This window comes from Sturnus vulgaris, chromosome 3 (assembly GCF_052056855.1).
Source record: "Sturnus vulgaris isolate bStuVul1 chromosome 3, bStuVul1.hap1, whole genome shotgun sequence".
Lineage (NCBI taxonomy): Eukaryota > Metazoa > Chordata > Aves > Passeriformes > Sturnidae > Sturnus > Sturnus vulgaris.
Window position 1 is genome coordinate 18,542,285 of NC_142245.1, and position 19,825 is coordinate 18,562,109.

The 19,825-nt window shown below is 39.7% G+C and overlaps 1 protein-coding gene across 2 annotated transcripts in view; it reads right to left on the bottom strand.

The window, feature by feature from the left end:
* Positions 1-2,160: 2,160 nt before the first annotated feature.
* Positions 2,161-19,825, bottom strand: part of CNIH3 (cornichon family AMPA receptor auxiliary protein 3) — a 44,852-nt gene continuing 27,187 nt past the window's right edge. For both annotated transcript variants that reach the window (XM_014877392.2, XM_088161130.1), the window contains exons 4-6: positions 7,697-7,809; positions 5,116-5,259; positions 2,161-3,407 (exon numbers count right to left, since the gene is read on the bottom strand). In XM_014877392.2, the coding sequence (XP_014732878.1) occupies positions 3,380-3,407; positions 5,116-5,259; positions 7,697-7,809 (285 nt within the window). In that variant the 3' untranslated portion in view covers positions 2,161-3,379. The remainder of the gene's footprint in view (positions 3,408-5,115; positions 5,260-7,696; positions 7,810-19,825) is intronic.

Consider the following 19,825-nt stretch of genomic DNA (forward strand, 5'->3'; position numbering starts at 1 on the left):
TTTGGTTAAAGCAGGATCTCCTGAGCTGGAAGGGACCCACAAGGATCATCAAGACCAACTCTTGGCACTGCAGACTAAATTCAATGAAATGGAAAGTATTTTTAATTAAGTAATATTAATCAGTTCTTCCATCATCTTTAAGATTTATCTCGAAGACAAACAAAATGCTATTCAGAGCTGTGTGGTTGCTTTTTTGAGTAAGTATTATTGGACAGAACTGAGACTGTTAGCTTTCATTGTCCATTCACAGCAAGGACTAATTAGAGCAAGATACTCTCCAGAATACTCTGAGCAGCTGTGATAATCCACTCTTAAGAAAGATTAATTCTACTGGAAAGACAACAGAGAAACCCTTTAAAGAAGACATGGAGAATAGAGTTTTCTATGGGAGGACATGAGACAGCTCACTTTTATCAGAGTGGAGGGTGAAAAGGACTTCTTTCTCTATATATTGAAATCTTAAGTGGCATGAGAGAAAGTGTACTTAGGCTAATGTTGGCTCAAAAGCAAGTGGAATAAATTATCTAAGAATAAATTAACTCTGGAAATGCAAAAAAAAATTTCTAGTACCAGAGCAGTGAAATCCTGGAAACACTCACTCAAAGCAGCAGTGGGATCAAATAAAGTGTTCTGCTTTCCAGTGGAGTTTGGGAAGTGTATTGGTAAAGTTGCCTGAAATAGAGAACCTCTTTCAAATGACCAAGCATATCCACTCCAGTCCTTGAAGTCCCCTGAGGTTGCATTCAGAAGACTCACATATACAATTGCTTTTTGTGCAAAGAATTATAGGCCAGTGCCAGTTACAAAAAACTCACAGAGCTTCTACTCATCCCTGCAGGCAAACAATTGATCTGCTGGCAGTCCAGCTCACCCCCAAACCTTACCACTTGAAAACTGTGTGTTTTCAGGCAAGAACGATCATACTTTCACCCATCCAACCTCACAAAATTCCACGCTTTTCAATAAAATGGAACTTTAAAGCATGTATTTGGAATGTAGGGAACCTGAATTAATTTCTTTTCATCTCCTGTGAAATCCTAGAAGATGCATGGAAAGATTCAGTCACCTGCTCAGAGATGAAACTTTTATGAGGTAGCAAGACATCTAGAAGTTATTCACTGCGATTTGTTCCTGTGAATCTAGTTCCTACACTAGATTGCAGAACTAGAACTAGATGCTTTAGTTAGGATGCAGAGAAGAAATTCAGTTACAGACAATCACCAGCTTTTCATGGGTTGTGCATTACTTATTCCACTGCAGCAGAGCTTTATCAGTTAGGTCTGTAATGATCCAGTGAAGTTTCTTAGCTCAGGCTCACTCCAAGAGAGCACATCTGTATTGCATGCAGGGTCAGTGTGATTTCAAGAGCACTTCAGCCATCTCTGTGGTGTGTGCAATCAAAACTCATGAACCATCAGAGTCCAAATCAGCTTCCCAACATTCCACTTGGCAGCCTGATGCTTCTAGAACTGGGTATACACGAAGATAAATGCATGAAGATAAAACGTATCCAATAAAAACTACTGAAAATTCATGAATAAAACTATTGCAAATTAAAGAATGTCAACCCTTGCAACAACTTCATATAAATGTTGTTAGAATGACCCAGTATTGTGCTTGCACCTAGCCCCATTCCAAGCAATGCCCAGGCAGGATTTGGGATTTTGAGAGCCCAGGCACAGTCCAGGAGCAGAGTTAGCATGCAGCCACCGTGCCTTGCTGGTTAACAGGATTTAATTTTGCTCACATAGCCAGGCCAAAGCAGAGTGAGTCCTGGCACTGCAGGCACACAGTAACTCCAGCTCCATAGGGAACATGCCAGGGATGGGATGAGTCAGCAGCCAATGTGAGACTGCATGTCTCCTGCTGAAATGCTGTGCCCAGCCTAACAACACCTCAGAGCCTGGTACAGGATCAGTCTCTTGGCTCTCAGCAGCCAGACCAAACGTGGTGAGCAGCAAGCTGTGCTAACAGGACCAGCTGTGAACAAGCCAGGGGACAGATGGGCCTCTCCATGCTGTTCTCTGCCAGCCTCTGCTAGAAACCCACCTTATTAGCTCAATCCCAATGCAAGAGCCAAGGTGTTAGTCTCGAGTTTACAGCCTTGCTACTACCCACAGCACCAGTGACTTGGAGGGAATGAGTCTGGGTTCACCTGGATCAGCACTGAAATATATTTATTTCAGAAGCAGCAGTTCTGGACACTTGATACCTTTGCCCTGTCAAACAGATTAACCTAAAATGTAAATAGATTGTATTTATGCAGATGTGTATTTGTATATACATATATACGTATAAAGATATGCAGCCCATATAAATGAATTTGAATGAGAATTCTATGACAAAATTTTAAAACCTTTAAATTATAAAAAACTGAACATCTTTCCAGAGGAACCTCATACAAGACAAAGACATTTTGTGTATTTGTTCCAGCTTAAATTTTACAGCAGAAGTAAAACTGCAAAGCAGAATTACAGACCACAATTAGCTGGCCCAGTATTTGCTATCCAGCATTGTGATGAATATAATAGCTACTCTAAAATCCTCTTTAAATATATGCAAGTTTTTACCTGGTTTGGGGTTTATTTTCAGTCAGAGGAACACTATTTTGATAAGTGCTTGGCCTGATTAGGTTAAACTCAATGTACTTCTACATCTCACTGTATGGTGTTGGTGCATCACAAATGAAGTACAGAAACATACTGGATGTTTGCCTGCAGGAAGAGCATATAGTTAGAATACAGAACACTGAAACTGCAAATTCTTTTGTTGTTGTTGTTGTGGTTGGATTAAAAAAACCCAACAAACCAAAACCACTGAAGCAGTTCCATGAGATTTGACATCCCTGTTTGACTAGTGTCATGAGAACAGCCCTGCAGGACAGTCACACATCTTATCTGAAGTCCACTCAGTGCTCATTTTCAGAATGTGTTGTACAGCTCTTCTTTCTGTGCAAGATCATCTTGTCCTGTGCTTCCTCAGTCCAGAACAGTCCTTAAGAACAGAAATGTTGCTTCCTGGAAGACAGCAGGGACTGTAGGGATTACAGTTTTAATGAATCCACTAAACCAAGCAGCATTATCCCTGGAGAGGTGAATAGTTGTATAATTTGGCCCACGTCGTTGCAATTTTTTTTTTATTTGCTTGGATTTTGAAAATCATTTGCTGCAATACATTGAGAAACAGGAGACAAACACAATTAACTCAGCCCTTCTCCCATGGTATTCTGCTTCTCTTTGCTGGATCTCTTTCATGTACCGTATTTACTGCTTGGGTTCAAAGTTTTCCTCTTTGCTTTTTTTAATCATGCATCCCTTGGTTCACTCGTCCTTGCACCTCCAGCCTTTGTTGTTTTCAGTCTTTAGTGATGATCTTTCAGTTAAGAGCTCACCAGAGTGTAGATCATGCTGGATGTAAAAGAAAGACACAATATGAAAGTATCCCTTTGAAGCATGCAGAGCACTTTGATTTTTATAACCCTTTGCTGTCTGTTCCTCAGGTCTGACTGTATGGCCTGTGCTTTCCTTTGCATTCTTTCTATCTCTCTAAAGCATCTTAATTATGGTGTATTCAAGATGGGTTTCAAAAGGCACTCAAGAAATAACAAATTCATTATCGACATCCTCCTGCACCACAAGCTGTGTTTGAGCTTTTTAAAGCTCAGTCTGATGTCTGGATTTGAACAGTGAAGAAACAAAACCATTTTGTGTGTTTGATCTTTAAAGCTTCAACCAGCAACTCTCGGCAGGGCAGGCAAGGTTTTTCCATGGAATTGCATTGTTTTGATTCCTTTGGAAAAGAACTCTGTGCACTAGAAGAAACATAAAATGCAGCCACCAGCTGGACCGAATGCATACATATTAAATGCAACTCTGGAAAGCATAGAAAACTGAGTACGTTGCCACAGCTCCATTTTGGTGCAATTCTAATTCTGCCAATACCCAGGAAAGCATTGAAAAAGAGTCTGTAATTTTTACTATTTTATCTAGCACCAGGCAGTGGATTTTGGATGGTGGCCATGTTTCAGAATGAAGAGCTCAGAGGAAGCTGCACAGCAGTAAAGTCTCAGGAGAAATGCTACACCACACTACAGACCTGACTTTGATCCCAACACAAAAATGTGAAGTTAAAAAATGCTTTTCTCCACAAACCTCAGCAGCATTCAAAAGGAATATTGAGAAACAACGATGTGCAGCAGTGACTCCTCAAGATGTGGGGAACAGCAGAACAGGTAAGACACCAGTAATCAGAGGAGAAAAACACATTTTTCTTTCACCAGCACAAAAATCTGCCTTGCAGAGGGATTACTACTTGCAAGACTGGCTTGAAGAGGCAACTCTATGCAGAAACATCACCAGGAAGGAGTAGAAGAAAGACAGCTAAAGCATCACCTCCATTTCAAGTGTGTTAGAGTTTGCTGTCCACTGGTTTTTATGGTGTGATTACAGGGGTGACTAAAAGCACTGGGATCCTGGCAAGGCCTTACCTTAAATGATCCTGACATTTTTTTGCACTGGGCATTTGTGCCAGTGCACTGAGGACATGTGACAGCTGAAAGGGGCAGGGGGACAATGCCCAGTTGGTGTGCATATTTTATGAATGTACTTTAATTAGGGGTTTGGATCATGCACAGGCTTTCTCCTGTCATGAAAGGGAGCCTGTAGGAATGACTACAGGCATGGTGCATCCCATGTTCCCACCCCACACCTTCCTACCCATTTATTTACCATCTTGGTTATTACTACACCAGAGGTGTAGTATTTTTCTTATGATTCTCTTGAATTATAAGGAATTACAGTTTTTTATTTGATGTAATGCCATTAGCATAACATTTACTATTTCACCCATCCTACATCCTACCATACAGGGAAGCAAAAGTTATTTCCTCTGGTTGGTGCTGGGGCCTGGCTCAGGCCTTAGGTAAACACTAAATATTCTGTACTGAAGTGCCAGCAGTCAGTGGGAGTGGTCCTCTGAATCAATATTAACAACAGAAGAAGCAACATTTTATGAGACTAAGGAAATTGTCCAACTGGTTCCAACCATTCCTAAACGCAATTTCACAAGAGAAATGGAAAGCAGCTGCTATTCTCTGAGTGAAATGGCCAGACTTACCAGTAGAGATAGTAGAAGAAGGAAAGGAGGTAGAAGGCCAGCTTACACCAGGCCTCTTTTTGGCAGTAACTCAAGGTATCTGCGTTCATGACTGCAGGTGGATCATATGCCAGCTCTGAGCTATCTGCTGGGCAACGAAAATACCTGAAAGAGCAGGAGAAGACACCTGGAATGACTCTGTAATAATCTGTATTAAGTATGTGCAGATACACACCTGACTACCATCTTCCATGATATAGGAGGAATTCCCTTTTCTTTCTCATGCCTCTGTTTCCAGACATTGTAAAAATCAGGATGCTAGCCTAAGCACTTCTTCCTTACAGAACCAAGCAATTAATGAATGTGGATTTTCTATGTTCTATTAATTCTTCAGATCAAAACATTTCCCCTTCCTACAGAGTTATTTCTGGCTTATCCACTAATAACTTGCACGTTGTGAGTGACAATATATGGTGGTTTGTGATCACAGACTGGAGGAAGGATTACTGGGCTTTTACTGCACCTACACAACTGATTTCAGACATGATGAAAGGTGACAGTCCCAACCAACTGATAGCTAAGTTCCTCCAACTCTGAAAAGGAAAAATGCCAATATGGAGTAATGTAAAAAGTGGCTGACTAATGTTTTATACATGTGGCACTGCTCAAGGATTTATCATCCAAATAATTTTCTTCAGAAAATATTTTTCTCCTTACATAGGAGAAATTTCTAATTATTCTCAGCAAATGACTAAATGTTTAAGAAAATCATGACAGAGTAACTTCTTTGGCAAAGGAGCTTTTGTCTCAGTTCGTTTGCAGTAAAGAGCAAAAGCAAAACCCAAAAAAAAAGAAGTCCTCACCAAGGTAATAAACTGCTCTAAGATCAGCACAAGTCAGAGGAAATATTATTTCTGCTGCTTTGACAAAGTAAGCAGAAGATTGCTAATTGCTTACAGATGGATAAACAGATATATAGGAAGACATAAAAACACCAAGCAAGTGACCAGCAGCAAACTTTGAAAGGAGATGTTCTCAAAATAACTTTGCCTTTCTCCCTTCCAGAGTTAGTACACCCGCTTACAATCTCTAATAAGATCACAAGTTCTTTTATGGGGAATCACAGGTGAGATCTTGCTTAATTCTCTTGGATGAGGACATTACACAGTGTCTTCCTATGGTTCTGTGCAGAACTTTACACAATGAGCCCAAACTTGTCTGCGGTTAAAGCAGGAGTAATTATGGAGCACTTACAGCAAAGCATATGAAGAATCATAGAAAAAAAAAATCAAAATTTCTCTCCAAAGGTTGATATCATTACTTAGAATCTGACCATTTTCTTCTTGAAAAGTTTAGAAAGTTTTAAAAAGGGTCTCATTGTCACACTAAGGGTTCTTAACCCGTAGCAAAAGAGCAGCATAAAACATTATCATTTTTATTGCAGCAGAACAGTAGGGAGAAAAGCACTTGTAGCTTCATTTCATTATATTTCTGAGAACTATACTGGCACTCTAATTTCTGTATAATACACTTTATCATATGACTCTGCATTACTACCAAGCTTTTGCAGGAAAAAAAAAAGTGTAAAAAAGCGACTGCTTTTTAGTTCCTGGTTGAGATGATGATTTTGACTTCTTTACAGAATTATTATTCTGCTACCATATGTACCTTTGTAACACAAAGAGACCCTGACAGACAAAAATCATCTGTGCTTTTACAAACATTGCGAAAATGCAAAACTAGGGAAGTCTCCAGACTGACAACCACTGATGTCTCTTGGTTATTTTCAGAAGCAACAGAAGGCTGATCCTCCACTAGAATGCAGAGGAAGATGCAGCAGCAGCAGCTGCACTGCCTGTCTGGAAAACAACAGCAGGTCTTACGTGATCAATTCTGGAAGCCCCTCGGTGAATATAAACACAATTCAGAGATCCAGAGTGGGAACACACCCACTTCTTCATATGGGCAGTGTGCAGAAACAGTTCTTCACTTACTCCACGAGTCTCTAAAACAGAATTCCCTTGCAGAACAGAAATTCCCCACTTTACTACTGTTAAGAAACAACTTACTTTACACTGCAAAAAAAAAAAGCCAACAAAATGCTGCCAAAGAAGATGGAACACAAAAATCTGTCAACTCTCCCAGTCTCTACTTCACAACTACAATGGAAATGTTTCCTTGTTAGAACTGAATGAAGAGGTCCAAGAGAGGTCTGTCTCTTTTAGATATGAATTGTCTTACAACTCCCCATCTGATAAGTATTTAGAGCCTTACTAAGTTCCACATTCAGATTCCAGCCCATTTCACTTCCACGTTTTCACTCACTTGCAGTGAGTGGATCATGACACCCTTCAGAATATTCACCTAAGTAACTGAAAGCCACAGTTGTATTATTATATGTTTTCCTTAGCCATCCTAAGTTATAAAAAAATTTCCTTTTTCTCCAGGAATATAAGTTTCAGCTGCTCATAGGCAGGTGCCTCGAGGCAAGAGATGCTCATCTACACTCCTATCACTGTCCTTCATTGTTCACACAATCTGCATGTGTGCTGAGCTGGCAAGCAAGGCTAACAAGCAGTCAGCATAGAGAAGAAGGGCTTACCTCCACAAGTGATAAAAAAGCAAAGGAACATTCAACCCCAGTGTGAGCCACTCCTGAGCACATAAAAACATTATGCAGAAAAGACTGTGGATGGAGTACTCCGGCAGCACCAGCTAAAAGGAAGGAACAGAAATAACAGGAGTCAGTAAAACAAACACCTCTCTGATTTTAGTCACCTAAGTTTTTCAGGGAACAAATCAACTCTGCAAGTCTTGCAAGTGTCCTGTGTGTCTGTCCCTAGACACACCTCAGCTGGCAGACAGCGTGGCTTTGAGCAAGAAGCACAAGACCCAGGGCCAGGTTTGTTAAGGTTCCACCCAAGGTTAAACTCCAAGGGCTTGCTGAGAGACATGGGACAAATCACTCACTGTCCCATCTGGTGTTCCAGATTTATGTCTACAGAACACACATTACATTACTGCCTCCCTCACAAAAACATTTTGAGACCAAATGAATGGCAGTAAAAGAGCTTTCAAAAAAAGTGAAGTTTTATCACTGAAGCATTCAGAAAGGAAACAAAACTATTCCTGAAGCTTTGCTTCTGTATTGGAGGAGTGCCTTTGGAAAAACAAAGTGCTGTTTCTACCATTTTGATATGTTATATACACCATAAAGAGATCAAATCCATTTCCAAGTCAGTCTTGCAAGCACAAACCCACTAAGACAGGAAACTCACTTCCTAAGAAAATCCATGGCTCCCTACACTATTTGTTTCAGAATCATGACGATTCTTTCTATTAAAAGAGAAAATGAGTGGGCAGCTGGCAGAAGCAGAAATGTATGTGATGTTGATTCAGAGCAGTTATTTCAAAAGGCACTTTGCTTTCTTCTCTGCTTTCCCATTTCTTAGCTGTCTTTCTTCTCTTGTTTTCTTCCCGTGACTTTTCTCAGCAATCCCTGTTTCTTTACTTCAAGTCACAGAAAAGACTAATTTCCAGCAGTACATATTTCTCATACACAACTCATCTGCATCCACTGCTTCATTTTGGAGATACATCAACCAAAATTAAATCACAAAAGGCATTTGGGAGCCTTTTTTGATGACAATTCATTATCACCTGTCAAATAATTAAAGTGAGCCCTATTTTTTTTTTGAACAGGGTAAAATTTACTATACAGCTTCTCCAAATACCTACTCCTATACAGCTGTGCTGCAAGGAATTCCATCATCTTGGTTCTAGGAGTCTTTCCTCCTCACATGGAACATACTGTTTTAATTCATTTCACTTCAGTACTTGAAGAAGTTAACAGATTTGGGTACCTCTTTGACAGTGCCTTCAACTTAAACATTCTCAAGGGCTTATCTTACGTGGATGACAAATCCTAATACAATTATATAGTTCAGATTCCAGATGGTACTTATTTATCACTGCTGGATTTTTTTTTTTCAGTTTTAGAATGTGATTTACAACATGACTATAACCTTTTCCCAAAGAATGATTCATCTTCATAACAAATTGTAGACAAGAAAGGTCTTTATGATGTACGTCTGCCCACTAAACACCACAACACTTAAAAGCATTACATTCATTTTCACATATTTGATTTCTGATTCCAACACAATACATAAACTGAGCGAGACTGCAGCCCTGGTGCCTGATCAGTGGGCTGGCTGGCAATAACAGGGAAGGAAACTCACAGTGAATATTTATGCAGAGCTTGAAAAACAACACAAAAACCTGCAGTGAAACTAGAAAGGAAACAAAGGAAGCAGAAGACTCTCAGAAGCAGGCTCACTTTCCAGTCACAATTTCTGGTGTAAATTAAATCTATCTACACTTTTGGTAGAACAGCAAATGGTCATTTATGTCTCTTCACCCTTTTTGTGGAGTGGTATTTTCCTGTAGACATAAATAAAGGATCATCACTGTTTCTGGAGAGAATTCATGCAAAGAAGCAAACAAAGCCCAGTGCAAAGCCAGTTATATTCAGCTGATGTACTTCTGAGACCAAATCTAAAAGGAGGTGAGAGACTTTGAAGCATAAAGTATAGAAAGGCACTAACAGCAAGGCTTATGAGGTCAAGTAAACAACTAAAATAAAACAGTGCCTCAGTTCTCAGCTATAAGAATCATCCTGCAATTTGACACTCTATCCTCTGAAAACAATGAAAACTTAATATCAACTTCAGCAAACACAGAATTCAGCTCCTGGAGAGAAGAAAGCTGGCTGAGAAACAAGCAGCAGTCAATCCTTGTTGTTCCTGCTGAGGTACTCAACTGAAGAGCAACTTCAGTGATACAGATAACTGCAACAGGAATTAAACCAATGTCTTTAATTCATTCCTGTGAGAGCATAGGAAGCTGTCAGATGGTAAACATGTTAGGATATAAATAGTCCACTTCTATTTTGAACCAGGAACATCCTGATTCGAATAACGACCTCTGCTTTCTGACACAGCTCAAGATAAAGCCTCTGATGGTTATGAAACATGGGCAAGAAGGAGGAACTGGCATAGCAGCACAATTCTTAAGGGATGCCACTTGGTCACTTGGAGTCCCAAACTCAAATGACACTACATTTACCACCAGAAATTCAGCTGGCTGATATATCTCGGTGGAAAACCACAGGAAAGCCTGAAAAGGAAGTCAGCTTCTAGACAAAAAAAAAAAAAAAGGTGCTAATCAAAAATGCCTTTTGCTACAACATAAGCAAGGGAAAATGAAACCACTGTAACTTTCTTAGTTTTGCTCGGATATAACTGTGCAGTTAAGTAAATGTCCACATCAGTAAACCCTTATTCACAATTCATCATTCGCATTTACAGTGTAAAACCTAAGTTGGGTATCATACTCATTACCATCTCACCACAAGAATTCATTCTCATACAAAGTAGTACACACACACTGCACATGTAGATTGATCCTTCTCTAATTCCAAAGTAAATAAGGCAGGTTTTGCTATGGATAGATATCTAGGTTTGGCTGAACTAAAGAGCAGGAAAACAAGCACTGAATTTAAGCACCTATCTGCAGCTTCTTTCTGTTTATAGAAATATGAAGACCTCTTTAGAGAAGCTCAGTTCTCAATAATGTTGTTCTGTTTCCTATTTCCTAAATCCATTCTGTTGTTCTTATACAGAAGATAAATATGTCTTTTTCTGTCTGTATCTTTCCTCCTTATTCTGTTTATTACATATGGATTCCTCCTCCTCAAATATAATTTTGATTTTACAGGGCACTGTATCATTTTTACATGGAATGACTCTTGCAGTTTGTCTCACCAGTGAACAGGGCCCATAAAATACATCACAGAAAACAGAACTGGGAAAACAATATAGCAGGAATAATAACATCCCTTCATCAATGCTATTAAATTCTCAGTTCGAAAATAAATTGCAACAAGTGAAATCAAACAGTTTTCCCACTCTTAAGCCACAGAAACATGAAGATGCTTCTCTCCAGCGCTTTGCTTAGACCAATGCTCCTGCGTGCTTCACAATAATAATAATTCTCACAGAATTGCTGTCCCTTTCCCCAAAACACTCAAGAGTCTACATCAGTCTCCATCTGTGCATGTCAACCTCCACACTGCAACTGCAGATTTTACACTGCACCCAAAAATTGCCAGCCATTACACACTCCACCCTACCAGAGCTTCTGAGAGTCTTCATTACACTGCTAGAGGCTGAAACAACCACCCTTCCTAATGCCTGCCTTCTCCTCCTACAGATAGCAGGAAAATCCTGGAGGGAAGTGGGGGCTGAATCTCCTTCATGTAATGTGAAAAACTCTGGTGATTACCCCAGAGGAAGCGAGTTGTTCACCTTAAAAACACACAAAGCCCTTTCCATCCACCTGAAAGCAACAAAAAGCCTGAAAGCATCATGCATGTGTGGAATCACTCCCAGGCCCCACATTAGGTCTGATCTAAGTGCACGCTGCTTTATTGCAGTGGTTATTGCTACTGCATCTGCTTGCACTAGAGGATGACTGCAGCTTGTCTCTATAGTGCTCATTTGCTGCTTTTTCCACCACATCTCTCAAAAAAGCTGACAGAAACTGTCCTCCTCAGTAGCAGGGAAAGAGGGGGTGGAGGTGTACCCAAGGTTTTCAGGACACAGGAGTTATTGCAATAACACTTTAAAATCCATCCCTACAGAGCCTGCCAAAGCTAGCCAGGGTTACTGGGGAGTGTCAGCTGAGTTAAAGACATTGTGAGATCAAAGGGAGATTATCTAATGGCTCTGAAATCCCCCTAACTGAACAGCACAGACCAGAAAGATCAGAAGTGCAGTGCAAAAAAGTGAAGAAAAGAAAGCAAAACTACACAAAAATAGTAGTAGCATGTGCCTTAGCCCAGACTGTGTGTATGTACATACTCTGAAACAAATAATCTGTTTCCTCCTGCTGGTGCACGCACTAAGGAGAAGGGTCAACTGTGTGCAATTTAAATACACAGACCACATGTCTTGATAATTCCAACAGTTTTAAACATACTCTTTTCACTGATCAAACACACAAACCACTAAATTTACTCTTGAAATACATCAACTCTTTCCACTTTTCTAGTGTATCTTTCTAATCTACTTTAAATGATTTGAGTTACTTGACTTCCAAAACCTCTTCTGAAAGGCTGCCCTAGAGCCCAATACAATGCTGTCACAGTAAATATACTGAGGTTTTCTGTCCAAATATTCAGGTCCAATTTATTTCAATTCTCCTGTTAAAATCCACACTTGTTCGTGTCTCTACAGACTGTTTGCTAGTTGCTAATTCAGTAGCATCAAATTGTTATAACATAAACAGGTAACAAAACCATTTTAAGTAATTCAAAACCATGTTATGCAAACCTCTAGAAGTATTTAGCAGTTTGGTAGGTAGATTTGTGCAGTTCAAAAGAAAATGCCTGGGAAATGGATTCCAGATCATCAAAAGGACAACATGCAGTTGAACCTACTAAGTTCATATATACAGCTTTACATTTTATCTGGGGGAGAGCAGCAGCACACACATGCAAGACTTAATGTTACAAACCAAATGCAGGACACAAATTAAAAAAAAAAAGGATATAGCATCTGTGTTGTCACCCCTTCACCCACTGCTCAAGATCACAATGAAAGCAGCCAAAAAGCTTTGTAAATGTAATTCAATTATTCTAAAGAGCTATTGGAATTTCTTTAAACATTTCTTATAAGTGATGTGAATGTAAGTCACTCCACAGCACAAATACCAGACAATGAAATTAATAACAAAAAGAGCCTAATTACTATTCTCACTCCATATCCATCTGTGACACAGTAGCAGATCTAATATTAAAATATAGGATTTCTGGATGCTCTTTCCATCTCAGCCACTAAACACATTTATATTTAGACCTATCATTTCACTTCTCATTGTCTCTCTCTTCTGCAACATGGGGATAATTATATTCCATTCTATATATTCCACTGGAGCTAGTTTATGACTAGAATATTTGAGCTTTTTCTTAAGATCAGTAATAACTTCAACGGGAGTGACAGACGAGAATCAGGTTTTTACAGGACACTCATCAGGAATATCTATAAATATTTCGGTATTGCAGAGCCCATGGGAGGTCACAGCAGCCAACAGGTAAAAAGGTTATGAAACAGATTTAAAAAAAGACTGAAAGGTCTGCAGGGCACCAGCACAATTCAAGAAGCGCCCCATCCTTGGAAGGCACGTCATTAGGGCAGATGTGCTGTGATCTTACAAGTGCATCTCCTCTGCAAACTGTTCTTTTCCACTCAGCAGGGATCAGGAGACATCTTCACGACCTTCCTTTTTCTAAGCTAATTCCGAACCGTAAGAGAAGCTGGGTTAAGCAACCCCGGAGTGCCAACTCCTCTAATTTCCACAGCACCGGCAGAAAACAGGGTAATAAACCCCTTCTTGCCCTGCCTCTCTTTGGTATTTCAGGCACAAGCAGCCAGGCCACCCCACAGCTGGGCTGCTCCAGGAGCTCCTGCTGCCTTTGTCTGCTCACCCCAAACCAGGAGAGCGGCAATTAGCGCAGCAGCTGCTCATTAGAGCCACAGAACCAGCCCCCGGCTCACGGGCAGGGCTACCAATGCAGAATCCTCAGGGGTGATCAAAATGAGGTTCAGCCATCTGCACGGCTCAGCCAGGGCCTGGGGCCTGCTCCTGGGGGTCTGCCCGAGACTGACACTTCCATAAAATGCTGGAAAACAAGTGCTCGCTACAGGGCTGCTCCGTATGAGAAGGAGATTTGGTGCAGTGCAGGCGTGGCAAAGACATTTCCTTCCCTGGCACTACAACAGCTTTATAGAAAACATCAGCAACGAGAGGCAAGGTAGGACATTTAACTCACAGCAGAAAAAACCCGCATCCATAAACAGACGCGGTGTAAAATCACTGTGCTCTGCATTTAGGAATTATATTGCTTTTTGTAATTGCATAGCAGCTTTATAGGGTGTGATCCCAACTTAAACCCACATTGAACACTCTGCCAAATATAACGGTGACCTTTGGTTTAACTTCCTTCGTTTTATTAAAATGCAAGTACATACTTTATTGCATACTGAATTAGAGCAAATATAGGCCATTAGCAAGTCAAATTCTGTCAATATTTCAACACAGCTCTGAGGAGCAGATGCATACGTCCCATCACCCCAAGTGGCTGAGAAGTACACTGCTCTCAGGAGCACAGTACAGACAATATTACTCATCTACATTTTTGCTGCTGCATCTTCAGCTTATTCTGCTGTTACTCTTGATGTTCTCCCAGTGTCAGGACTTATGTTTACAAATCCCGCAGGACAGCACTGGGAGAAGCTGAATTGTAGAGCAAGAGGTCATCAGTTAGAGAGTGACACTTTGTTTGGCACTTTGATTATTGACTAAACACTCAGAGATGAGATTAGCGGCAAAATACAGTCAGTTAATCTGAAATAGTTTTGCACATAAATATTTTCATAAGCAATAACACTATGAATATCTCCCTGCAAAGGATATTCCAGTTTTCATCAGGCATCACTCTGGCAAATCCTACTTCCCCCTAGAGCAGAAGAGAGATAAGGACCAAACTGTGGCTGATTCACAAGACTGAACTTTTCACTCTTGCAATAGTTTTTATAACTTCTCCCCTTAGAAGCTCCCCCTGCTATGAGCACCTGGCAGACACAGCAGGATCTATCTTCTCATTATCCCTAGGTAAGCACACAGACATCCTCAGGCAATTATTGCTAAAAATAACAATTGTTATGCTCTAACTTTTGAAAAGTTTCAGGAACTTGTAAAATTGACTAAAAATAGCGTTGGCACAATTCACTTAATCAATGAGTGTCAGTAGTGAATGAATTGCTTGCCAGAAATACTACATTTCCTCTCAGCTCTTTAGTCCTATTTTAAGGACTTTCTTTCCAGATATGATACTGTACCCAAAGAAAAGACAAAAGAGATTATATTCAGTATTTTTACTGCAATGGTAATATTTTTTTAGTAAATATGAATGCAATCTCTTTAAAATAAAACAGAAAGTGTGAAGAAGAGATGCACCACTTCTAGTCAAGCGACATTTATGGGAAAATTTGTGTACAATGTATAAATACTGCCAGCTCTTTGATCCCAATTCTATTATTAGTTCTGCAAAACAGCTCCTGTGCCAAGTTCCAGTCTTTCTGATGAAATTCAAACTATGTGGGTGCCCGAAAGACTAACTGAATAGGGAATGCCCAATTTCATCCCAAATCACACCTCATAGATAGCAGATGTAACAAAGAAGTAGGCAGAAAAGACTTAAGAGAAGTGAAGAGAGAAGCTTTTAGATGATCTGTACTAAATTTCCTGTCAGAGTGCAGAATTGAAAAAGGCAGCTCGGCAACAAAGGTACTGAAGGCCCAGGTTTTGTCTGGAAATCTATTACACGATTCAGGGAAAATCATTATGTCCTTCATACTTCTGCTGCGAACAAAACCTCTACCAAGTGTGAATCACTGTGAATACATTAACTCCCTCCTCATTTAGGCAAGCTGCAGAAAACAATTAAACCAGCACAGAGCTAGTGAAAATGTGTCATATTTCAGTTACAAATATTTTGCTTCCTTTTCTTGTATCTCCGCTTCTCCTATCATCATTCTTCTTTCTTCCCCTTGTCCAGCCTAAGGATAGCCCCACTATTTACATGAACAGGAGATTTAGAATTTATTTCCTGTCTCTTTTGAGTAACGAGAGATGCTGTGTGAAAGTTGTCTAAAAAGAACTCCACCATAAGTAATGATTTTCATAAACTTAAAATTGTGTACGAATGTATTTTTAGCTAACTTCAGATTTTATCTCTGAAGTGTAAAAATACTCTTTCCTACTGTAAAAATATCTTGTCAGAGCCACTCTGAAGGCCAGAATAAAGTTGGCATTATCATGCAATAGAAGTTTAGCAGTATCTTTCACATAAGGATGGAGTACTGAAATACAGACCAGATTTGGGTTTCTCGCACATGCTCAGAGTCTAAGGTAGTTTTAAAAGTTTTGGAGTGTTTCAAACAAAGCAGAACTTAAATGAATTTAGTTTTATGAAGCTTGATGCAATCAAGTCCAACTCCTAATTACAAAGCATGTCAAGCTTACATCCTCCAAAATCTGCAGGTATAATTAATGCCTCGGAAACAGCAATATCCTTCATTCCAGTGGCTGCATGCAAACTCTGGAGTTTCTTCTGAGGCAGTTTGGAAGCTAATTTTGTGTGTGTATGTATAGCAGAGGGGTGTAGCTCATACTCAGTGTGATGTTGACAGTGATCTATCTCATTTTATTGCCTGTGTTTATCAGTATTTCTGCAGAGCAAACATCCCAAGCCTCTAAGCATGCAATACCAGATAATTTCACTCCCAGCAATCCTCAGTGTGACCACAGCAGTTTGAGCCTGACTCCAAGCTGGGCTGGATTTGAACAGCTGCTGTAGAGATTCAAGATCCCATGCAATTATTGACACAACAAAACATCAGACCTCTCAAAAGCAGCAAACAAATGTTTACCTTCAGTAAAAAATAAAATATTCAAGCTCTGCCTGCTAACAAGAAAACTAAGTAGGTCTCCAAAAACAAGATTTCTATCATCATAACAACCGTGCAACCTTTCCTTTCCTGTTCTGTACATGCCTTGTGAGTGTAAATAAATGTTCTTCGTATTTATTACCGTGTGGTTTTTGCAGCATCTGGCACAACACGGCTTTATTCTTTACCTGAGACCAAAAAGGCTGTTGTAACACAAACACCAAAGAAAACACTATGGAAAAGGAGAGCCAAGTCTTGCTGAAAGTCATCTTGGCTGAAACACAACACAACCTTTAAAAGATCAAAGTATCCAACCTGAGAACAGAATGCAAAATTCAAAAAGTGGGAAAATGTAAGACAACAGAACATCCACCTAAATACAACAGAAGCAGAGTTGCTCCTCTATCATATTTTCTTCCAGAAAGACAAATGAAGCGGCCTAAAACTATCCTTTTGACTTAAGACAATTTTAAAATGTGAAGTTTTCATCTGATAATGTTAACTCAGAATATCACTGTAGTCCCAATAACAGATCATATGTTTAAACCTCAAAAAGGATGAATGAACGCCTGTTTCAGATTCACTTTGCTCATCAGGCCACTTACTATTAAGTTCATGTCTTGACAAAACTCTAATGTGATCCACTCAAAAGGATTCAACTCTTCTGAAATTGAAGTGCAAAGATTGAGGAGAGGAAAAAAAAAGAAAGGCATTTGAGAGGATAAAAATAATCTTTAAAGTACATAGGATTTACTTAAATAGTTTTATACACTGCCCGGGTATAACCTTTCTATTGCACTGAGTCACAGGGAGACACTGAATAGCAACCTTGGTATCTGCAGTATTTTTTCTACACACAGAATTTTATATTCACTCTTCAGAAGATATCCACATTGCCTCTTGATTGGGGTTTATGCTCCCAGCCACTCTGTGGGAAGGATCTCCTGACAGTTTTCCTACTGCCCAGAAGATTACTCAAAGCTCAGCAGTTTCATCACAATGGTGAGGTGTGAAAAGAGAGAGATTAGATACATCAAGAAGCACATCATGTACTGAGAAGCCAGTAACAATGATGAACTCTTTGGTCTCTAATGAGAGTGGACAAAGTTCATGTGCTCCATCATTGTAACAATCACTATTAACAGGAAAAATGTCACACGCTGCCATTTTTTGTTCCCTTTTGTGATCTTTGTTTGAGCAGCAGTTAATCAGAACTCTGGAAACATCAGCCTCTTTCTCCTGCAAGGTAGAATATCACTGCTATTTCCACAGCCCAAAAATGCCTTATGATTAGACTGAAAATTCTGTTTTCCTCTTAGATAACATAAGCACCTAAGCTTCAAAGAGTAAATGTCCACTACCAATTAAGAGGAAACCTGGGATATATTAACCCTGCAGACTTAACCCTGTAAGTGTGGCTATGCTGCAACATTATCTTTTTCGGTTAAGTCCAACTTAATGAGGAATTAAAACATTTTTATTGATGTTGTAAAAACTGTACAGCACTACCAAGGTAAAACCATTGCTGCCATTCCCAGTTTCACAACAAACTAATTGTCTTGCTGCTGTAGTTTCCACCTGGGAGAATTCTCAGCCCCAGGGAGAAAGTATGATTCCTTCTTACAATATGGATGGTTGTACACCACTTTCAAAATTCCTTGTGATTATGCGTCACATTTGCTAAATTTGCTTATATAACCTCACATTAAGCATTTTAATGAGCCATGCTATAGGCTTACAGAAGTGCTCTGCTAATGACTATCAGCCTGCAGACTGGGTAAGAGAATGTCACACATCCATAAATCCCTAAATGCCCGACGAAGCAATCAACACACAGACCCAAAAACACACTCTTAAAATCCATCACATCATCTCAGTCTTGCCAGTGACTATGAAGCAGAACAACAGAGAGAGTGATCCTCGCAGTAACCAGCAAATTTATCAAGAAGAAAAGAATATGATCACTCACTGGGACACCTGACACCCCTCAAAGGAGAGTGGCCACTGTAGCTGCTGCAAGCAGGGAATGGTAGGAGCCACTGGAAGGTGAAGGTCTGGAGCCTATCAAGGTCCAAGTAAAAAAATTACTCCATATGGCAATTACTCTAGTGCATATTGGTCAGCCTCCTTCAGCCAAAATATGGGAGGAAAAAAAGTCAGCTGGATTAGGGTAAACAAGGAGAGATAGGGCTTTTTAACAAGGTTGATTTCACATACTATTTAGATACATACAAAGAAAAATATCCCCATACTCAAATAATCGTCTTCTGCTATAAAGGAAAAGCCTAAAAGCTAACTTGTTCCCTGTTAGCTGATCCAACGAGCTCAGTAATGTTACACTGAACGTTTTGTGGGGTTTTGTCCAAACTTTTGAGAGTCTCTATTCAGTGCTGACAAAGAGGCATGACACAGACACAGGACCAAGCCTTATGTTCATCCTCAGAATGCTCTGCCCACAGCTGAACCCGTGGTGTAAACCCATAACCCTTCAAGCTCCTGTTTGCTCATCTCTCTGGGTTACTGTTCCTTGCACACACGTGAGCAATTTTAACTTTTTTTTACAGAACACATAAATATTGAAATGTACCAAAACAAAACTGGATAGACACTCTGTGTCTGCCATTCTGTATTACACTCATTAGGTTTTACACTTTATTTACACTATCTCAGTCTGAATGGAATGGCTTCTACAATCACTCTTTGAGCTAATATGAGTTTTGGTTATTTACCAAAACCTGTAAATACAGTTAAAACATAACTATCACGAGTATTAGGGCATATACAATGAAATACAAATTTAAAATAGACACTTACTTTACTTTTGCAAAGAGGTAAAAAGCAGAATTGAACCTTGTAAATACCAGAACTACTGAATACAGAATAAATTTCCACCATTACTACAGCAGATCCAGCTCCACTGGAAACCACAGTGACAGAGGTACAAGACCAGACCAAGCACTGGCACTGCCCAACCACTTAACTAAAACATTAAAACTTGCTTCAAAAAATATTAGGTGAAGAGGATTTTAGGTTTGTTTTGTTTTAAACACCCCAGCTCCTGATTCACTATCTACTTTACTGCTGCTAGTACTGGAGTGCTGAACTGGCTGAGTTTGGTTACTCAAATACAATCTCTGCAGGGGTTTTTGTCTGCATAT